The sequence below is a fragment of the Salvia splendens genome, chromosome 15 (assembly GCF_004379255.2).
Source record: "Salvia splendens isolate huo1 chromosome 15, SspV2, whole genome shotgun sequence".
Taxonomy (NCBI): domain Eukaryota; kingdom Viridiplantae; phylum Streptophyta; class Magnoliopsida; order Lamiales; family Lamiaceae; genus Salvia; species Salvia splendens.
The window spans coordinates 10194383-10214047 of NC_056046.1; the positions used below are offsets into that span (position 1 = coordinate 10194383).

General features: G+C 39.1%; 5 protein-coding genes across 6 annotated transcripts; 1 reads left to right on the top strand and 4 right to left on the bottom strand.

Annotated features, from left to right (window-relative positions):
- The first annotated feature begins 1151 nt into the window (after nt 1-1151).
- Nucleotides 1152-7709, top strand: LOC121768232 (putative phospholipid-transporting ATPase 9). The gene is made up of 12 exons (XM_042164656.1): nt 1152-1776; nt 1974-2501; nt 3194-4521; nt 4672-4782; nt 4992-5268; nt 5364-5452; nt 5534-5642; nt 5847-6050; nt 6217-6342; nt 6422-6520; nt 6603-6794; nt 6866-7709. The coding sequence occupies exons 2-12, from the start codon at nt 2100-2102 to the stop codon at nt 7496-7498; spliced, it is 3570 nt and encodes a 1189-aa protein (XP_042020590.1). The 5' UTR covers nt 1152-1776; nt 1974-2099; the 3' UTR covers nt 7499-7709.
- A 189-nt stretch (nt 7710-7898) lies between these two features.
- Nucleotides 7899-8741, bottom strand: LOC121768233 (probable calcium-binding protein CML16). The gene has a single exon (XM_042164657.1). It carries the CDS (start codon nt 8514-8516, stop codon nt 7995-7997), a length of 522 nt encoding a protein of 173 aa, XP_042020591.1. The 5' UTR covers nt 8517-8741; the 3' UTR covers nt 7899-7994.
- Nucleotides 8742-9957: 1216 nt separating this feature from the next.
- LOC121767707 (proline-rich receptor-like protein kinase PERK10) lies at nt 9958-13705 on the bottom strand. The gene is made up of 8 exons (XM_042164032.1): nt 13323-13705; nt 12813-13226; nt 12651-12737; nt 11813-11883; nt 11643-11719; nt 11397-11544; nt 10485-10646; nt 9958-10383 (listed from the first exon to the last, which is right to left on the bottom strand). Exons 1-8 carry the CDS (start codon nt 13567-13569, stop codon nt 10219-10221), a joined length of 1371 nt encoding a protein of 456 aa, XP_042019966.1. The 5' UTR covers nt 13570-13705; the 3' UTR covers nt 9958-10218.
- A 150-nt stretch (nt 13706-13855) lies between these two features.
- On the bottom strand, nt 13856-15087 carry LOC121766684 (leucine-rich repeat extensin-like protein 3; the record flags this gene model as incomplete). The annotated part of the gene is made up of 2 exons (XM_042162951.1): nt 13905-15087; nt 13856-13863 (listed from the first exon to the last, which is right to left on the bottom strand). Coding segments are annotated over exons 1-2 (504 nt in total), but the record flags the coding sequence as incomplete, so codon positions are not given.
- A 265-nt stretch (nt 15088-15352) lies between these two features.
- Nucleotides 15353-18806, bottom strand: LOC121769361 (5'-deoxynucleotidase HDDC2-like). Of its 2 annotated transcripts, none has more exons than XM_042166144.1 (8): nt 18423-18806; nt 17736-17860; nt 17614-17651; nt 16815-16925; nt 16651-16730; nt 16020-16056; nt 15799-15843; nt 15353-15716 (listed from the first exon to the last, which is right to left on the bottom strand). In XM_042166144.1, the coding sequence occupies exons 1-8, from the start codon at nt 18696-18698 to the stop codon at nt 15649-15651; spliced, it is 780 nt and encodes a 259-aa protein (XP_042022078.1). In that variant the 5' UTR covers nt 18699-18806; the 3' UTR covers nt 15353-15648. The 2 variants fall into 2 exon arrangements, with proteins under 2 accessions (XP_042022078.1, XP_042022079.1); XM_042166145.1 differs by having other exon boundaries at nt 15799-15840; nt 18423-18803.
- Nucleotides 18807-19665: the final 859 nt, after the last annotated feature.

The window sequence follows — 19665 nt, forward strand, 5'->3', positions numbered from 1 at the left end:
ATTGCTATAAATATAATCGATGTTAAATTAATACTATAGAATTAGAAGTAAAAAAACGTTGCCGTATATTTACAAGTAATGTACCAAAGAGAGAAGTGTTTCTGTGGTAGATCATAGATGATAAATGTTGGAAAATGAAATGAGCTCATATAGCAAAAACAAAATACATATACCATTTTTTTTCTTATAAAAGGAATAATAGTATTATATTTTTGCTAATTAAAGAAAAGAGTAGTAATAGTATATTAAATGAAGTGCATTAGGGGACTAGGGTACTTATATTTATTTAATTATGCAGTTGGGGGCTACAAAAATGTTTTGACTAAATTAACGTCATCCCATACGTTGCAAGCCTACTTTATTAATAAGTCCATTTTGATTTTAATCTTTTTTTATTAAGTTGCTTATAAATTTCGACACGAAATATGCAATTTAAAAGTAATTCAAATCCTAGATGACATTACTCTATTGTTGCATTCAATAGTAGTCAAGTAAATAAGCATTAAAAACGCAATTAATTAAGAAAATTCACACATGCATACAACCATTGTATTGATTTAGAATAACAAGCCTAAAATCAAATCCCCTAAACAAAGGAAAAAGAAATACTTCACCGAATAATTCACATATACATTTTCACATCTATGCGATTAAGAACGCATACATTGAATTACGAGTATTGGAAAAATACATTTGTTTTAGCTTCATAATTAGATGTAGTGGCAGTTTTATATAGACTCAATTTATAGGGATTAACATGATGCAATTATTAGATATTCTATAAATATCAGTTAACCGAATTATAAAATATATGCAAAATTACTACTACTCCATTAACTAAATTTTCAACAAAATACATTAGTACTACTAAATTAATACTTTATGAGAGTAATCACATCTCCTGAGTTACGGTCCTTTGTCAGCTTTGCCGAATGTAATTTCACTTTTTTTTTGTCTCTGTCACTGTCTCAATCTAGAAAAGAAAAAGATATTCAACTAATTATTTGTCCGATCTTAACACATCGCTAAAACGCTCTTAATTTAATTATGATCAATAGTTTAATGATTGGCAACACACAGTAACAAATTGTTACTGTAAAGATTCTATTTTTTTTCACTCTAATTCCCCCACAAATATTTTTTTTCCTGCATGTGCAACTGGTTTTACATTTCTCCTCAGATCTCCGGCAAAAACAAACAAAAACATGCGAATTGGGAGAATCACAAGTCACAACAAACATGTTCTTGAAAAAAGAATGTTTTCCCGCGAAATCACCAGCTTCACAATGTGAAAATTCGAAGCAAAACCCCAATTCATTTCCTATCGCCCCTTGTCTCCTTGACCCTTTCTCCCTCTCTCTGAAATTTTCAACCTCTGCTTCTCTTGCAATAGCTAATGTGTCATCCATTAAGAGTTTCTACAATCATTTGTGATCTGTAATTCCTTTTTCTTTAAGGAATAGTGGTCAAGTTTTGAATTTGAACATTAGGCTTGTCCAAAAAACCCAAGTCAAACAAAGAGAGAGAGAGAGAGAGAGAGAGAGAGAGAGAGATCCAAGTCAATGATCAAAGGTGTATGTCATGAGGGAAAAATCAAATGACTAGATAATTCCTACACGTATATTTCATTTTCGTCTTTCATCTAATACTGGGTGTTTGCCAAGGCACTGCCGTTTTCTTGTTTTTATACACCACTTTTGAGCTGCTCCAGCTGATTCAGCAGCCTTAATCTTGCTTAATCTAATCACTCATTACAAAGATTGAGCCTTTTTGAAGGTGGAATCTCTTGTCTTCTACTTCCTCAATCAGTCCTCTGAAACCCCCAAATATTCACAATAATTCATTTCTGACTACTGTTTTGGAGTAGTTGGAGATTAGGACCATTTGTTGGAGTTATTTTTTTCTCTGAAAATAATTGTTTATGTATGGTAGTTAGAAAAAATTCCCTGATTATGAAGTCATTTGTGTGCTAGGTGCTTGACAAAAGTAGCTGCCCCTGAACACCTGCATTATCAGAGGGCAGTTGCTGCTATTTCAGACAGCAGGCCTGGTTCAGTTCCTCTTCTGGGATCTCACGAGATTAAGGTTGTTGTAACAGAATGAGAAACGGCAGAAAAAGGAGAATAAATTTCAGCAGGATCTACACATTCAAATGTGCAAGAAGACCATCAGCAGAAGAAGATCTCTCACAGTCACAGATTGGGAGGCCTGGCTTCTCAAGGGTGGTTTACTGCAACGAGCCGGATGGTTTGGACGCCGGCCTTAGGACATATGCCACTAATTATGTTAGGACAACTAAGTATACTCCTGCAACTTTCTTGCCCAAGGCTTTGTTTGAGCAGTTTAGGAGAGTGGCTAACTTCTATTTTCTTGTCATTGGTATCTTGAGTTTTACCCCTCTTTCGCCCTATACCGCGGTCAGTGCCATAGTTCCCTTGATTATAGTTATTGGAGCAACCATGGTTAAGGAAGGTATTGAGGATTGGCGGCGGAATCAACAGGTATTCTTGATTTTTGGTTATGTTGTAGTATGATATACGTTTTGTCTGATGTTGTCCTTGTTGTTGTTTTTGCTATTGGTATTGTTGTTGCTGTTGCTGTTGCTGCTGATGTTGCGGTTGTGTGTGTTTGTCTTTTTTAATTATTGAGGTGTATGGAGTGTACTATTCTGCTGCTTTATTTGGTTCTTGGCTTGGGTTGCTTAGAGTTTTACTAAGTTTTTGGAGGAATTCTACTTAGTTTTGTATGTGTACTTAGTTTTGTATGTGTTCAGATTGGAAGACTTTCTGCTGGATTTGGGATGTTCGGATTTTTGTGGAAACAACCTGTTTTGTTTATGTGCAGTGTGAATGTTTTTTGTTTTGAGTTGACAGAGCCAATAAATTTATTGTTGACAGCTGCTTTATTTCTTTGTCTCAAAATTATCCAAACAAAAAGTATGTTGATTGTTTCTGGATTCAGATAATCTTCGATTTAGTTAAGATTGCCTTGATTAGGGCTTGATTATGAGGCCGCTTTGTGTCGTTGAACTAGAAATGTTCCCACTGGCTTTTGCCCATTTGGGAAATTTATAGTATTCGACGTAGTTATTGGTTTCAGATGAAAGATTCTGGGTGGTGTTTGTTTCCTTTCTTACCTGTCCATTTGTATACTCTGGTTGATGATGATGATGATGAGAATCTGCAAATATTAGGATGTTGAGGTGAACAACAGAAAGGTGAAGGTACATGAAGGTGATGGGAAGTTTAAGTCAATGCAATGGAAAGATCTGAAAGTCGGGCATATAGTTAGGGTGGAGAAGGATGAATTCTTTCCTGCAGACTTAGTTTTGCTTTCATCAAGTTATGAAGATGCTATTTGCTACGTTGAGACCATGAACCTTGACGGGGAGACAAATTTGAAAATCAAACAAGCATTGGAAGCAACTTCGTCACTAAATGATGAGGAGTTCAAAGATTTCAAGGCTGTTATCAAATGTGAGGATCCTAATGCTAATTTGTACAGTTTTGTTGGAAGTATGGAGTTAGAAGGAGCTCAACTCCCTCTTTCGCCTCAACAGTTGCTACTTAGAGACTCAAAACTCCGTAACACAGAGTACATATACGGAGCTGTTATCTTCACAGGCCACGACACGAAGGTTATCCAGAATTCTACACCTCCTCCTTCCAAGAGAAGCAATATAGAGAAGAAGATGGATAAGATTGTTTACCTTTTGTTTGGTGTTTTATTCACCATCTCCGCAATTGGATCAATCTACTTCGGGATTAAGACTAAAGACGACTTGGATGGCGGAGTCAAAAGGTGGTATCTCAGACCAGATAATGCTGACATATTTTTTGATCCAGATAGGGCACCAGCAGCTGCCATATATCACTTTTTGACAGCCTTGTTACTGTACAGCTACTTGATTCCGATTTCTTTGTATGTGTCAATAGAAATAGTTAAGGTGCTTCAGAGCATATTTATAAATCAAGATGTTAGTATGTACTATGAAGAAACTGACAAACCAGCTTATGCCCGTACCTCAAATCTGAATGAGGAGCTAGGGCAAGTTGATACAATACTTTCAGACAAGACAGGGACGCTAACTTGTAATTCGATGGAGTTTATCAAGTGCTCAATTGCTGGTACTGCATATGGACATGGTATAACAGAAGTGGAAAGGGATATGGCCAAACGAACAGGGTCTCCATTTACGGTGAAAGGAAAGGATGTTGGCAGCCCAAGAAGATCTTCGGTTAAGGGATTCAATTTTGACGATGATAGAATCATGAACGGGAATTGGTTGAAAGAGCCCCATTCGGATGTCATCCTTAAATTCTTCCGCTTGCTGGCAGTCTGCCATACAGCTCTACCCGATGTTGATGAAAACACAGGGAAAGTCACATATGAAGCTGAGTCACCAGATGAGGCTGCCTTTGTCATTGCAGCTAGGGAAATCGGCTTTGAATTCTTCAAAAGAACACAAACAAGCGTTCATGTGAAGGAGTGGGACCCCGTCTCTAGAGAAAGAGTTGAATGGTCAGTATCTTTGATTTCTCCACCATATTTTCATCCTCCCTTTGACATTTAGACAGTCATTTATCCGACTTTTTATATAGAAGTAGGAATTTATTCTCCTCAGTTATAGTTGTGTGCATATCCTAAGACAATTTTAGCTGATGCATGCAGGTCATACAAGTTGTTAAATGTTCTAGAATTTGACAGTTCAAGAAAGCGAATGTCCGTGATAGTAAGGAATGAGGAGGGAAAGCTACTATTGTTTTGCAAAGGTGCTGACAGGTTGGTTGCTTTCGTAATGTACTGAAACTGCTACCGTGCATTTCATGTCCATATGTTTTGTTGTCTGAAACACACGATGACAATGTTCCCGGCATGCTAAGCATTACCAGTAGAAATATTTTCATTCGTAAACTTTTTGCAAAATATATTTGTTTGTCTAAATAATAAACCATCCTAATATCAGCTGCATAATTACTATTTCATCGCAGTGTCATGTTTGAGAGGCTTGCTGAAAATGGAAGAGAATATGAAAAGGAAACCAGGGAACACGTGAATGAGTATGCTGATACAGGCTTGAGGACCCTTATACTTGCTTATAGGGAACTCAGCGAAGAAGAATACACGTTGTTCAATGAAAAATTCGCCGAAGCCAAGAATGCAGTCAGCGCCAATCGTCAGGAACTGATTGATCAAGTGACTGAAGAAATCGAGAAAGATATGATTCTTCTTGGTGCAACAGCCGTAGAGGACAAGCTTCAGCAAGGGGTGCGTCATTTTACAGTATCACTCAGTGCAGTCATGCACGGTTCTCTAGATTTGGCGAGTGCTGAATTTTCTTTTCTGGTGTTTTTTTGTGGCAGGTACCTGAGTGTATCGACAAACTTGCGCAGGCCGGGATCAAAATATGGGTTTTGACTGGGGATAAGATGGAAACTGCAATCAACATTGGGTATGTTCCAGCATGATTTCTCATAAATGCAATCAAAGCCAACTATCCATGTATTTCTGATTGAACGGGTCGACTTTGCAGGTATGCTTGTAGCTTGCTCAGAGAAGGAATGAAGCATATTCTTGTTAGCTTGGATACAGAAGAGATCACAACATTGGAGAAAACAGGAGATAAGAATGCGATTGCCAAGGTAAAGCGATTTATAATTATTTGTGAGCAATTTCTGTTGGATTGACATTTACATCGCCTTCGAATTACTAGATTACATTTTCTGGTTTAGGGGTGGGTACAAAATGTTTCCTCTTCGTATTTGTTCGATGTTACTGTAATAGTGTAAGTCTTCTTAAGTGGTATGTGTAATCGAGGTATTGATTAGGTTTCAATTTTTTATTAGGCTTCGAAGCAAAGTGTTCTCCAGCAGATCACTGAAGGGAAGAGTCAGGTGGATAACTCGGGATCTGAGGCTTTCGCATTGATCATTGATGGGAAATCTCTTGCATATGCATTAGACGACGGTGTCAAGAATTTGTTTCTTGACCTTGCAATCAGCTGTGCATCTGTAATATGTTGCCGCTCTTCTCCTAAGCAGAAGGCTTTGGTTAGTTTGTGTTCTCTGCATCTATACATTCTCATTTAATTCTGTGATCGAGCCGCCTCTACTGCTTCTATCATATATGTAAAAGTATTCAAATTGATTTTTTAGCCGCCTCTACTGCTTCTATCGTATATGTACAAGTATTCAAATGGTTATTTTAACCACACAGGTAACAAGACTTGTTAAGGATGGAATACATAAGACTACTCTGGCGATTGGCGATGGAGCTAATGACGTTGGAATGCTGCAAGAAGCAGATATTGGGATCGGAATAAGCGGTGTTGAAGGAATGCAGGTGCAAAAGCTAAATTGTGTGTTGTTTGATTTAAGAATTCTTGACTAAGCCTCACATTTTGTTTTCGTTTACGTACCAGGCGGTCATGTCGAGTGATATTGCAATTGCTCAGTTCCGATTTTTGGAACGTCTACTTTTGGTGCATGGGCATTGGTGTTACAGAAGGATCTCTTCAATGGTAACTTCAATGTTCACCTTTCCAAACTTCTAAGCTTTGTTAGAAGTTATGTCTTCATTCACTTCTTAAACCTTTTATGCAGATTTGCTACTTTTTCTACAAGAATGTCACTTTTGGTATCACTCTCTTCCTATACGAGGCTCACTCGTCTTTCTCTGGGCAAACCGCGTATAATGATTGGTTTCTGTCCCTTTACAACGTGTTCTTCACCTCATTACCCGTTATTGCCATGGGGGTCTTCGACCAGGACGTTTCTGCTAGACTATGCCTAAAGGTACGCCTCCATACGATATATTAGCGCGTCTAGTATCTCATCAAAGTCTCATGCTCGATTTCACATGGCAGTTTCCCTTGCTCTACCAAGAAGGTGTGCAGAACTCCCTCTTCAGCTGGCGCCGCATTATTGGTTGGATGCTCAATGGTGTTTCCAGCGCTGTTATCATCTACTACTTCTGCACCAGGTCACTGAACCCTCAGGGATTCAACAAAAACGGAAAGATTATCGATCACCAGATTCTTGGAGCGGTAATGTACACGTGCGTTGTGTGGGTCGTCAACTGCCAGATGGCTCTAGTCATTAGTTACTTCACCTTAATCCAGCATATATTCATCTGGGGTGGAGTTGCTCTGTGGTATATTTTCCTTTTAGCGTACGGAGCTATGCCCTCGAATATCTCCACAACCGCGTATAAGGTGTTTGTGGAGTCTCTGGCCCCAATACCTGCGTTCTACGTGGTAACAATCTACGTTGTCGTCTCAGCTCTCCTGCCTTACTTTGTGTACAAAGCTGTTCAGATGAGGTTCTTCCCAATGTACCATGGAATGATACAGTGGATTAGGTATGAGGGCCGAGCTGATGATCCGGAATTCTGTGACATGGTGAGGCAGAGATCGATAAGACACACGACTGTGGGCTTCACTGCTCGTTCCCTGGCACGGACGAATCCATTGCATGACAGGAGCCGTAATCATCGATAGCACGTGGCTGTTCTTTGGGTTCGGAGCCCTGCTCGTTGTACATTGATGCTTCGATTTTCTAGTTGTGAACTTGTACCGCAAGGTCTGTACAGTTTATTTGTGCAGTTTTTACGTATCACAGATTCAATCAATTTTGTAATCTTCATCAGTCGATGTAGTTGAAATAGATATGTGAGGAAATCATTCTATTATTATCAAGATTTTGCTTAAACTTGCACTGTTGTTTTAGGCATTGGGAATTATTCAACACTGATTGATTTGCTGAATCTTGTTCATGGCTCAAACAAACGCATTTATACGTTACGTTACAATTTGCTGTTGAAATTCTGCCAAATTTTTTTATCTGAATATAATATCTACAAAAACTAATCAAAACTATGAAAAACACGAAAGAGAAAAGTAGAGAAGAAAAAGGATCAATTAGTTTTGTCGTACAACGCAACATACATTTCCCCCAATTAAAAATCAAATCAAATGAAATTAAGATGAGTAAACCCTAGGATGAAGACGACACCGGCTCCGCGAGGCCGAGGAACTCGACAGCCGATTTCCCCAAAATGGTGGCGAATTCATTCAAGCTGATGACGCCGTCGCCGTTGGAGTCGGCCTCTTGCATCATATCGCTGAGCTCACGGTAGGTGAGGGGGTGCCCCATCTTCGCCATCTGGCCGGCGAGCTCGGCGGCGGTGATGTAGCCGTTTCCGTCGCGATCGAAGGAGCGGAAGACCTCCATGAGCTGGTCCTGGTTGAGGAGCACCTCGTCGTTGATGTCGGGGAGGATCGCGTCAACGAGCTCGTCGAATTCGATGGAGCCGTTGCCGTTGGCGTCCATGTTGGCGAGGAGGGAGTGGATCTGGTCGCCGGATGGCTTGAGGCCGATCGAGCGAAGGAGGGCGGCGAGCTCGAGCTGCGTGAGGCTGCCGTCGTGGTCCATGTCGAAGCGGGCGAAGATGTCCCTCAGCTGGTTCAGCTGATCGGATTCCATCTTAGCCATTCTGATGCTGCGGAATGCGACCATTTCTCCAAAATCGAATTAGAAGAAACCCTAATATCCGATGGTGGCTGTGCTGCTTTGGGGAGTTTTTGAGGCCGTGTTTTTAACGTCGGTTTGAATTGGTGAATTGGTCGATGAGTGAGAAAACGCGTGGATGGATTGGTGAAGATGAAAGAGCAACGAAGATGATCAACCAGTATTTATAATTATCAACTTCTGTAACAATATTTTATTGACTTATGTACAAGTACAACTTGTACAAGTGACTGACCTATTCTTGGTAACTTTTCTTGAGTATTATTTTAGTGTGATTTTAGATGGAATGTATCTATATATCTTATATTTTGACATTTTTTTGGATAAAAATGCGTAGTAATGATACACACACTTGGGAGGTAGTAAGAAGTAAATTTAGCTTTAAATGAGTGCAATATAAGTAGGTAAGAAATTAATCGCTTGCATGTGGCGAGTCTTAGATTCATTGCCTGGTGATGGTGATGGTGATGGTGATGGTGATTAGGACGTTCGGTTTGTAAGATTGTATCTGAGATTAAATTTGTAATGTGTTTGGTTTATGAGATTCAATTTACAACTCAATTCTAGATAGATAATCATGAAATAATTAGTCATAGCTAACCCATATGACTAAAATAATCTCACAACTCAATCCTAGATCGTATCTTGGTATTATTTTATCTTGAAAACCGAACATCATCATTGAGTACTATTTAATCATACACTCCAAGTGGGATATGAATAAATTATCATGAAAACGTTTGACAGTTTTCACTCACCTAAAATAAGATAGTTTTAGAGAGAAACCAATGGTTCTTCAAAGAAATTCAAGAAGAAAAAAACTGATTCGCCGAAGATGGAGTGTGTGATTAATCATTAGTTATTATTATTATTATTATTATTATTATTATTATTATTATTATTATTATTATTATTATTATTATTATTATTATTATTATATAATCGAATAGTTAAGGACACAAAGCCTTTTAATATATTTTAGATAACTATGGAATAATTATAGCACCGCCAAGAACATGCAGCAGCTTCCTCCACACAGACTAGAGTTCTATGATTGCCACTTCATTCGCTCACTAATCATTAATCATTATCACCTCAATCCAACACCCTCAACCTAAATCTGTGTGTGAGATAGAGAGAGTCAACTTGCACAGCACTAGGAGGAGTTGGTTGTCCCCATTCTTTAAATATAATAATAATAATAATAATAATAATAATAATAATAATAATAATAATAATAATAATAATAATAATAATAATAATAATAATAATAATTAATTATTCAATTTTCTCCATCTTCAGAGAGTACTTCATTTTCATTATTACTATACACCGTTTTAACGTTACCTAAAATTGTCGGCTCCACCAAACCAATTTAAACAACGGTTTATAGACTTATAATACTTAGTAATTAAATACAAAGACAGCCTGAAATAAACAGTTTCTCTTTATAAATATAGGTTTAAGAAGATAGACAAAAAGGCAATTCTCTCTTATACAGGAAACAAACATCCCCACAAAAAAAGAAAAAGACCACAACTCTTCCTTCTCCATATCAATATGCTTCATGCAACGAGCATCTATTCCATTTACACACACACACATTGGTGCATGCAAATAGCGAGAAGCAGCGGAACAGCCCCAACAGTCATTGCTATTCCATCCACGCCCAATGCTTGGACGTGCGTGACTACTCAAAGAATTGGCTACTAATATCATCTTGAGGGCCAAACGCCATCCTCTGGAACAGTCGGATTTCTGCAGACTGCGTTCTGGGGCTGAATACTTGGCTCTCCCCCACTCTCATTCCGTTGGTCAGATCTGTGGTAGCCATCGTGTCCAATGCCCTCACCACCTGAACAGCATTTACAGATTGATAAAAATAACAAATGCAATTCCATCCATGTAATTTGCTTCTCATGTGATAATATTTTGCTGTAGTAACACTGTTATTACCTGTCCCATCTTTGGTCTCTTGATAAATGAATGGCGCACGCATGCTGCTGCAGCTTCAATCATCCGAAACATCTCACTCTCGATATATTGCTTTTCAAGCCTTGGATCAGCCAACTTCTCGAAGTCTTGTGTCACAATTGCTTGAGATAGCAAAGGTCGAGCCTGCAACGAATTTGGTTTAATGTTTCCAATTTAGCAGCTGTATTAAAATAAAGAGACATTCCTAGCTAACAGAAATTACCATTCAAAAATGCACCTTTTAGCTAGTACAATTATGTAGTAACTTAGCACTTAAAGCAGACATAAAAGAAGTACAACATATACCACACCTCAAGGCTGATTTTTTTCCTTCTTTACACTCGAAAGCCCATCATAGGATACTACCTACAGGGCTATAATCACATTAATAAAATAGATAGAATGGATTGTTTAATTCTCCATATACACATGTAGCCCATGCTGCAATTGCTAGAGAAAATATGTACTACAACTTGATACAATGTCTGAAGTAATTATGTTGCATGCAACAGGCGTTCAGAAATTCTGCTACATTCACTCCTGGATCCTGTTACCACACCAGTACTAGACACATAAAACAACTGGAACATAAACACAATCAAACAAACAGTTGTTTTGGAGGAGAAACTACCCGAAATCTCAGGTTTTTATTATTTCAATAGAAGCATTCTAGTCTAACAGCTCAAAAATATTGCAACAGCAATCAAGTGGCACAAATGGATGCAAAAATACGGGTTGACCAAGTGGCAAAAAGATGGACATGAATGCAAAACCAACTTAATCCATTTTACAAACACTCATGAATGCTAAGGAAAAGAATTCTCTGGTATTACAACATATAGTTGCGCACGTTTATCCCTGTCGATTATGCATAAAACATATTGATAAACTTACATATTCAACTAAGCTCTCAGCCTCTAATGGTCGAGATTTATCTACAGGCTTGCGTCCAGTAATTAACTCTAAAAGCACAACTCCGAATGAATATACGTCGGACCTTTCAGTCAACTTGCCACTAGATGCATATTCAGGAGCCATGTACCTGAAACCCCAATAAATTCAGGTATAAGAGAAAATCAATACTTAAAATGCTTCAGCTAGTTTCCATAAAAACATCAATACCAATGGCAGATGACTTACCCAAATGTTCCCATAACACGTGTGGTAACATGTGAATTTGTATCCAAAGCTAATCTAGCCAATCCAAAATCAGAAACCTAGAAATGTAGATAGACAAGAACTGAAGAGTACTTGATACTCTAAATAGGTATTTGAATATAAACATATCGTGTCCAAGAAAATACACTTACCCGAGCTTCAAAGTTACTATCTACAAGGATGTTAGATGACTTTATATCTCTATGGATGATACGAGGATGGCCTGAAGATCCACCAACATACATTAAATTAATATTCTGTTACAATATATGCAAATGAGCTATTAAAATGTCCAGAGTAGTAGATAAATGTAAAGTACCAATTATGTTATTCTATTTGTATCGCACTACTCTGTCACTAAATGATGGAATTATTATCCCCTAAAAAATGCCTCTAGTTTCTTTACACAGAAAGAGAAGGGAAACTATAGACCAATTAAGATGAAAACACAAAGTCGTGCTTTAAGCATATTCTGATTAACCAGAGTATATAAACATCTAAATATGGGCACTATGAAATAAATAATTCTATCATGTTGTCATTGTTAGAGAACACCTAGTTCATAAGCTGTTAGAGCAAGAGAGATGAGAAGTTAAGAAGAAAAGGTCGTAACAAACTTCACAAAGAATATTCCTATTAACTTCCAGTAGCGCAATCCTCCTATCCATTCAAGCAGATGCTTTCTTCTTGCTGAACTATTTGGAAGAAGTTAATTCACTCTTTTGTCCCTACTTTGAGGAACATGGAGAAATTTGAGGCAACATCTTATCAAGTTTAGATCAACATCATCACAATGTCTATGATACTGCTATTTTATGTTTTTGTTTCTGAGAAAATGATAATATTTTAATTCTATTTTTACTTAAGTCCAGTATACAGTATATGCCTAAAAATGGCAAAAAGTGTGGCTTGTTCCAAGTGAAAGGGAGGATAAAACAGACTTTCTTTCAACAGCGAAATATATCTTGGCAAGAATTAGAACAAGCTTACAGTCTTCGTGAAGGTAAGCTATTCCACGAGCTGCACCCAGAGCAATCTTTACACGTACAGCCCAATTCAGAACAGGCATACCTTCACCTGAAACAAGTTATAGGAACATAAGAAATCATTTATGCAGAAAGGAATCCTTCAAAATTGAAAAGCAAAATTTACCGTGAAGGTGGAAATAGAGATTATTATTAGGAACATATTCATATACAAGCAGCCTTCTGTTTTCGTTTATGCAATAACCAACAAGTGTAACCAAATGGCGGTGGTGTATACGACTTATTATCTCAACTTCCGACCTAAACTCCCGCTCTCCCTGCCCTCCGCCAATCTTTAACTGCTTAACCGCTACATCACTACCATCCGCAAAGGTTCCTTTATACACACACCCAAATCCACCTTCACCCAAGAGATTTTGGGCTGAAAATCCATCTGTTGCCTGGACTAGTTCTTCATAGCTGAACCACGTCCTAGACCTGCTGAAGCCACCAGGATCTTGAAGGGGTGAACATATGATATCTATGCTAGAGCCACTTCGGTTTGTATGTTTTGACATTCGGAACTTCAAAAATGCAGGATCTGGGCACATAGCAGATAACTTTTTAAAATTATTTTCATAAGAAGAGGATACATGACCATGCTGATATTTTAATTTGCGTGTTCTAATATATTTACCTGATTCGTGGGAAGAGGTCGGCACAATGTAACCACCATTGCGTCCTCTTTTTCGCCATCTCCAACAGCATCCAACCAGGAGAAGAAATCCTAATAAACCAAATACTAAAGAAAGTACCAAGTTGGCCTCAACACTAATGCCCTCACCACTAAGACGCTCTGAAAATGTTGGTGTATTACTGGAACTATTGGTGCTCGGATGGGATGGTGGTGACCGAGAAGGGGGAGGAGGTGGATGTTTTAGCATTGAAGGTGCATGTGGTGACACTGGTGGTGAATGTTGTGGAGGTGGAGGAGGTGAGTTTAGTGGAGGTGGTGGCGGTGAGTTTCGTGGAGGTGGTGGAGGTGATGTTTGTGGAGGTGGTGGAGGTGAGCTTTGTGGAGGTGGTGGAGGTGAGCTTTGTGGAGGTGGTGGTTGAGGTGAGATTTGTGGAGGTGGTGGAGGTGAGCTTTGTGGAGGTGGTGGTGGAGGTGATGTTTGTGGAGGTGGTGGAGGTGAGCTTTGTGGAGGTGGAGGTGATGTTTGTGGAGGTGATGTTTGTGGAGGTGGTGGAGGTGAGCTTTGTGGAGGTGGTGGTGGAGGTGAGCTTTGTGGAGGTGGTGGTGGAGGTGAGCTTTGTGGAGGTGGTGGCGGAGGTGATGTTTGTGGAGGTGGTGGAGATGAGCTTTGTGGAGGTGGTGGTGGAGGTGGTGAGGGTGGTGGAGACAAACCTGGTGGGGGCTCTGGTGGTGGTGAACTATTAGCGGGCATGTGTGTTGGTGATTCCACAGCAGGAGGTGGGGGACTGTTTAATGACGGAGGCAGGGGTGGAGGGTATTCAGTAGTAGGAGGAGGCGAATATTGAACATCTGCCGGTGGAGGCGGTGCAGAGCTAACTGGTGGTTTAACAGGAGGTGGTGGTGATACTAGAGGTGGATGAAGTGGTGGACTTAAAGGTGGAGAAGCCATGGGTGGTGGCTCGGGCAGTGGTGGAGGAGGTGGGATTGGGGGAGGGGGGGAACTCTTCAGTGGTGGCGGTAATGAACCCTGAGGATCATCAGGAGGAAGAGGAGGTTGTGTAGAAGATGCAGATGACATCTCACCAGCCACCAACAACCCCTTGATACACTAACTTTGTCGCTACTTCTATACACAAATTTACTTACACTTGAATATCATATACAAAAACCACAATGTAGCCAAGCAATAACACTTCTCCGAACAATCAAACCATCAAAAAATTGCGATCAAACTACAATTTCCTTTCACGCACATGCATGAGTCACTGTATTCTCAATAAATTACTAAGAAGCAAAAACACATGGCAAATTGGCAATCGCCAAATGAAACAACGATCTGCAGGGAAAGCAGTGCTCAAATCCCCAATTCTACGCAAGACCTAGTCGCCAAAACGTCAAATAACGTCATAATCCGATTGAATTCCGATACAGATATCACGTAAATCAGTGTATACAGCTGCAGGATCACAACTTTACTATTTACACAAATCAGGAAAATAAAAAATCTCACACTTGAGAATCACTGCAACGAGATGCCAAAAGCAGCCATGCATCGGAAAAAACATGACAGATGTGTGACATAACATTAACATGCGAGAATTTTTCTGAGCTTTCAGTTTCCATGGTAGATTCTCCACATCACAAATCTGGAGAGCTAATTTTTTATTTATCTATGTGTGAATGCATGAAAATGGATTATTGTTTGATCACGAAAAATTGGGGTCAACAACAATTCTTTGTCTCCATAACTCTTTTTTTTTTCTTCTCTTTTCACAATTTTCTCACTTTATGTCCTTAATTATTGTACTAGCAGTTATTCCTCAGAATTAAAAGAGTTTGATTGCTAACTGTTATTATTAATTGTGTTACTATATTTCATCACACTACATATACTAAGTCTTATCAATTCAATATTTGCCACAATATCGGTTGTCAAGTTCTATTTAATCTTCAAATTTTCTAAAACCAAGTTTAATAATTCTGTAGTCAAATAAAAAAATCAATGTCATTAAAGTCTCCGACTCAGTTCATAATAAAAACGAGGATTCGACTTATTATTGATAATTCACAAAAAGTACTGCTTTTTCTTACGCATAATAATAACCTACAAGAGAAGTAAGTATCACTGCATTATTAAAACTACTAAAACAAGGTCGTCTCTCAGGGAAAGAAGGAACTCGTTAAAATACGCGATTTCTGCTCAGTCTTCCACGGCGTTGCTCCTTGTCAGGAACGGCCGAGGATGACGACAGAAATATAAGATGACTAAACTTAATTGATAGCTAGTCCAGCGAGATGGATTAAGGGCCTAGTTAGGCCTATTTGTTCATCTCGAATTTCTTCTGGAAATGATTTCGGCTGCCCATCTTTTCCCGATTTCAGTTTGAAATTTTCCTGCAACGAACAAAGACAACTATGCATTATTAACAAGAAAATGTATAGCTTAGTGAAGAAGAGAATTTTTCATCAGACTTACCTGCAGTTGACAGAAAGAATTCGTCCAATATCTTCCCATGCTCTGCTAGATAAAACACTTACCATCAGATAGTATTCGGTTTCAAAATTCAGATTTCTGAGACATCCTTAAAACTTTGAAAATATACCACTAGCAGTCTTTTTAATAGAAAAAAATTTATGAATTGTAGATCATTAAGTGCACGAATTATATGCCAAGAATCAAATGACAACTCATTTTACCTGTTTCGTACTCTAACGCCTGTAGAATCATTTCAACCTGAAGAAATATTAGACAATTTAGGTACACAAACTGAGATAAATAAGTTGAAAGAAAACATGAACTGAGCAAATAACAGTACATACAAGGAGCTGCATCAAAGAAAGAAGGGAACAACAGAAGAAGGAAATACTTAATTTTCTTTTACATGTGAAATGAATTATGCTAAGTTGTGAACATTAATAATCCTTCCTTTGCTTCAAAATAAATTAGATGACGTGCAGAAATGACAAATGTTCCAAATTTTGATCTCTAAAATAACCAAGGATGAGGAGATAGCTTATATGCTTCCCTACTAGAAGCAATTCAAGCCTCCACGTCCTGGTCAATGAAAGTATACACTATATTTCTTGAAAGCCGATAGCATTGGTGAGTATGCTTCACAACATTGGTAGAAATATCACGTCACAGACAGGAAACATAATAATCAGAACAAGTTTAGAATAGAAGCAACAAAAAAGGCCAAAATGCGAGTTGATAAAAAAATGGCTGAAAAAAGCCACTAGATACTATTGAGATATTTCAGCATCCCGATGGGACTAAAAGATTATATACAATCTCATTAGAATCAAACAGAGATGCAGCATTGCATACTTTATCAAAATCTTTCACAAGGTTGGCCTCTAAAGATGAGTTGGTTTCGTACTCTTGCCATAGTTCTTGTATTTCTTCAGCTGCCAAAAAAGGTTCATGATATCATTTCTGATACAAGAAGAGCACAGACTATAAGTATATATAGCTTTAGAGCTTAGTCAAACCCCTCATCCCGCCACCAAGAACCTTGCACATTTCATCTAATGCCTCTTGCTCCATTCTACTCTTTTCATGCTTTGGCACACCATCAGATGGGGTTATATCTCCAACAATGGCTACAAACGTGAAGACAACACATACATATTCATGTGATCATGTCCAGTATGAGAATGACAAATTGATGACAAAAGTAATTTCCAAAGTCAAAAGAACTAAAACCCTATAACAAGAAAGGAGGACTGAATAACAAGGCAAGAGGCATAGGTCCTCATGTTCTTAAACAAGCTAATATTATAGTCCCTGAAATCTAACCCGGATTACAATCAACACCTGTGTTAGCTCAGAAGAAGTCAATCAAGTAGAAACATTGTGACTTGACAGTTCTTAAGGCATATAACTTATTTTAGCAGGATTTTGAAAACTATCAGTAAGGTGACAAAAATCACCACATAGTAAAGTTTGTTGCTGACAATTTTTCCATAATAAAAAATTACATTGGGAATACACAATGTTCTATTGTGAGCTAATTACAGTCATTATTCTCAAAAGTATGGAAGACAAACTGGATACCTAGAAGTTGATAGAATAGGAAACAGAAGATATATAGATTATAGAAAGCTACAAAATTTTATATCAGCAAGACTATCACGGTTAATTCTACAGAATTATAATACACAGAAGGGGATGGACGGGTGAGATAAATGTAAAAATGTTACTTCTGGGAAACAAGGAAAATAAGTGTTTTTTAGAAACATTAGAGCTCCACTACTACGCCAAGAAAATTCAATTGGATCAAGAATATACCTTCTGCAATATCATGAACGATTGCTATCTTGATACACCTGTTTCATGGTCAATAAGAAATAATGTGAGTGTAACATTGGTGGCACTGTAGAGTGTAGACGCAAAATCAATTAAAGTACAACCGTTCCCTGTTGACACCAGGAGCATCATCAGCAATCAAAGCCATCAATGACATACGATACATGTGATCAGCTATTGATTCAGGACCCTTTATGCCATGATTCAGCCATCCTTTCCGTTTCGTAGACTAAGAGCATGTGAGAGTGAGACAGGGATCAAAGGCAACATTTATTATAGCAGACAGGAGATAGCATCAAAACGAAAAGTTTGACAGCATTCAAGAAAAGAGCTTAAGGGTCTTTAAATAGAAACCATACAGCCGTCTACTAGTCTTAATTTTATGCATGATCAAGCTATGGTTGATTCACAATGACCCTTCTCTTAACATAAAATATACTGGCACAGAAGGCATCCCAACCTCCATATCGAAATGGTCATGAATATTGATGATTCTATTATCTATAGGTGGCTGTAGTGTACACAAAATATTTCCTTGATTTCCAGGAATTGTCCCATAACCCCCACAACGGGCTCTCTCTTAGCATCAAAACACACTGTAATATTGTCTACATTCGATTAATTTCTATCGTATAACTAGTAAAAACCTCCAGGAAAAGGATAAGTACACTACCAGAAGTCCAGAATACACAATTGTCGAAACCTTAAAAAACAATCTAAGCACAGCCAAATTATCAACTGATTCCCACCCCACCCACACACATTAGCGCAAATGGCAAAAACATGCAAACCTTCAAGCGATGACACAATGTGAGAAAATCAATGGCAGCGCAAGGAGACGGAAACTCATGCGAACTTTCCGCGCTTCCTGGCCCCGATCCAAACCCGGAAACAGAATTGACGGAATCGAGATTCGGGTTGTTGGAATTAACTGCGACGAGTCTTGGGCTCGGCGAGTCTGGGCAAAAAGAGACTTTTATGGAGAATTTGTGGGAAAATAGATATTTTTTCGGATTAGCCGTTGTAATGGAATATGGGGTTACTTTAGCAGCAGCTACTGACGCCATTGTTGCGAGCGTTAAACTGGTGGAAACAAAAACTGAAACTTGTTTATGAATGCAACAGAATCAATTTTTGTTGCGGCACTACTTTCCTCCCTAATTTGTGCCTTTTCTGGTCACCTTCTTGTCCTCTTTCTAATTTGGAAGATATTTGGGGTCAAATTAGAAATGCGAATTTTATGATAATTCTCTTGCAATTCTGCCCCTTCGGAACCAACTATGCTGCTCCTTCGGGCAAATAATTCTTTGCTTCTAGGTGTAGCGTGGGGCGAGGGGATTTCATGACCTAAGAGCATCAGCAGTGGCGGACGTCACTGCGGAATTCCCACCGGCGTGCGGGAATTCCGTGGCGGACGTCCGCCATTGTGCGTATCATGCACGGATACGGAATTCCCGCGAGGAATTCGCAATTCCGCGACTTTCCGCGGAGAATTCCGTGCGGACGTCCACCATTGCGTTGACTCTCACGGACGTCCGAGTAGAATTCTCGTTTATTGCATTAAATATTTTTTTTCGATTCCTATAAATACATCCCGTTGAACTTCACTTCATTCGCACCACTTGTATTAACAAGTTATTCTCTCTCTAAATTTCTTTTATATATCCGTAATGGCCGGTAGTGGTAGTGGTGGTGATGGGCATTATAAACACATGATGCGGCTGATTCACGCACGTGTGCGGGATGCCGCGGAGAGGGAGGAACAAGCGGCCTCGGCGCTGGCGGTGCCTCGACCCATCCACCGTTGCACTATAGTACCCCGAGACCACCTCGCTGCCCACCGTAGGTTGTACGCGGATTACTTTGCGCCGGAGCCACGGTTTGGGGAGAACCTATTCTGGCGACGGTTTAGGATGCATCGTCCGCTCTTTCTGCGTATCGTGGGCGCTTTGGAGCGTCGATACGGGTATTTCATGGTGCGGGGGGATATGGCTGGTAAACTCGGCCACACGCCGATTCAGAAGTGCACTGCCG

Coding starts and splice junctions, on each gene's coding strand:
- LOC121768232 (XM_042164656.1), top strand. CDS start 2,100: ATGAGAAACGGCAGAAAAAGGAGAATAAATTTCAGCAGGATCTACACA. Junction 2,502..3,193: donor ATTGGCGGCGGAATCAACAG/GTATTCTTGATT, acceptor TGCAAATATTAG/GATGTTGAGGTGAACAACAG. Junction 6,051..6,216: donor CTCCTAAGCAGAAGGCTTTG/GTTAGTTTGTGT, acceptor TTAACCACACAG/GTAACAAGACTTGTTAAGGA.
- LOC121768233 (XM_042164657.1), bottom strand. CDS start 8,516: ATGGTCGCATTCCGCAGCATCAGAATGGCTAAGATGGAATCCGATCAG.
- LOC121767707 (XM_042164032.1), bottom strand. CDS start 13,569: ATGCTAAAACATCCACCTCCTCCCCCTTCTCGGTCACCACCATCCCAT. Junction 11,884..12,650: donor AGCTTACCTTCACGAAGACT/GTAAGCTTGTTC, acceptor GTGGATCTTCAG/GCCATCCTCGTATCATCCAT. Junction 11,720..11,812: donor ATAGTAACTTTGAAGCTCGG/GTAAGTGTATTT, acceptor CTACATTTCTAG/GTTTCTGATTTTGGATTGGC.
- LOC121769361 (XM_042166144.1), bottom strand. CDS start 18,698: ATGGCGTCAGTAGCTGCTGCTAAAGTAACCCCATATTCCATTACAACG. Junction 17,861..18,422: donor CATTGTGTCATCGCTTGAAG/GTTTGCATGTTT, acceptor ACATGCTCTTAG/TCTACGAAACGGAAAGGATG. Junction 16,926..17,613: donor CGTTCATGATATTGCAGAAG/GTATATTCTTGA, acceptor TCACGTTTGTAG/CCATTGTTGGAGATATAACC.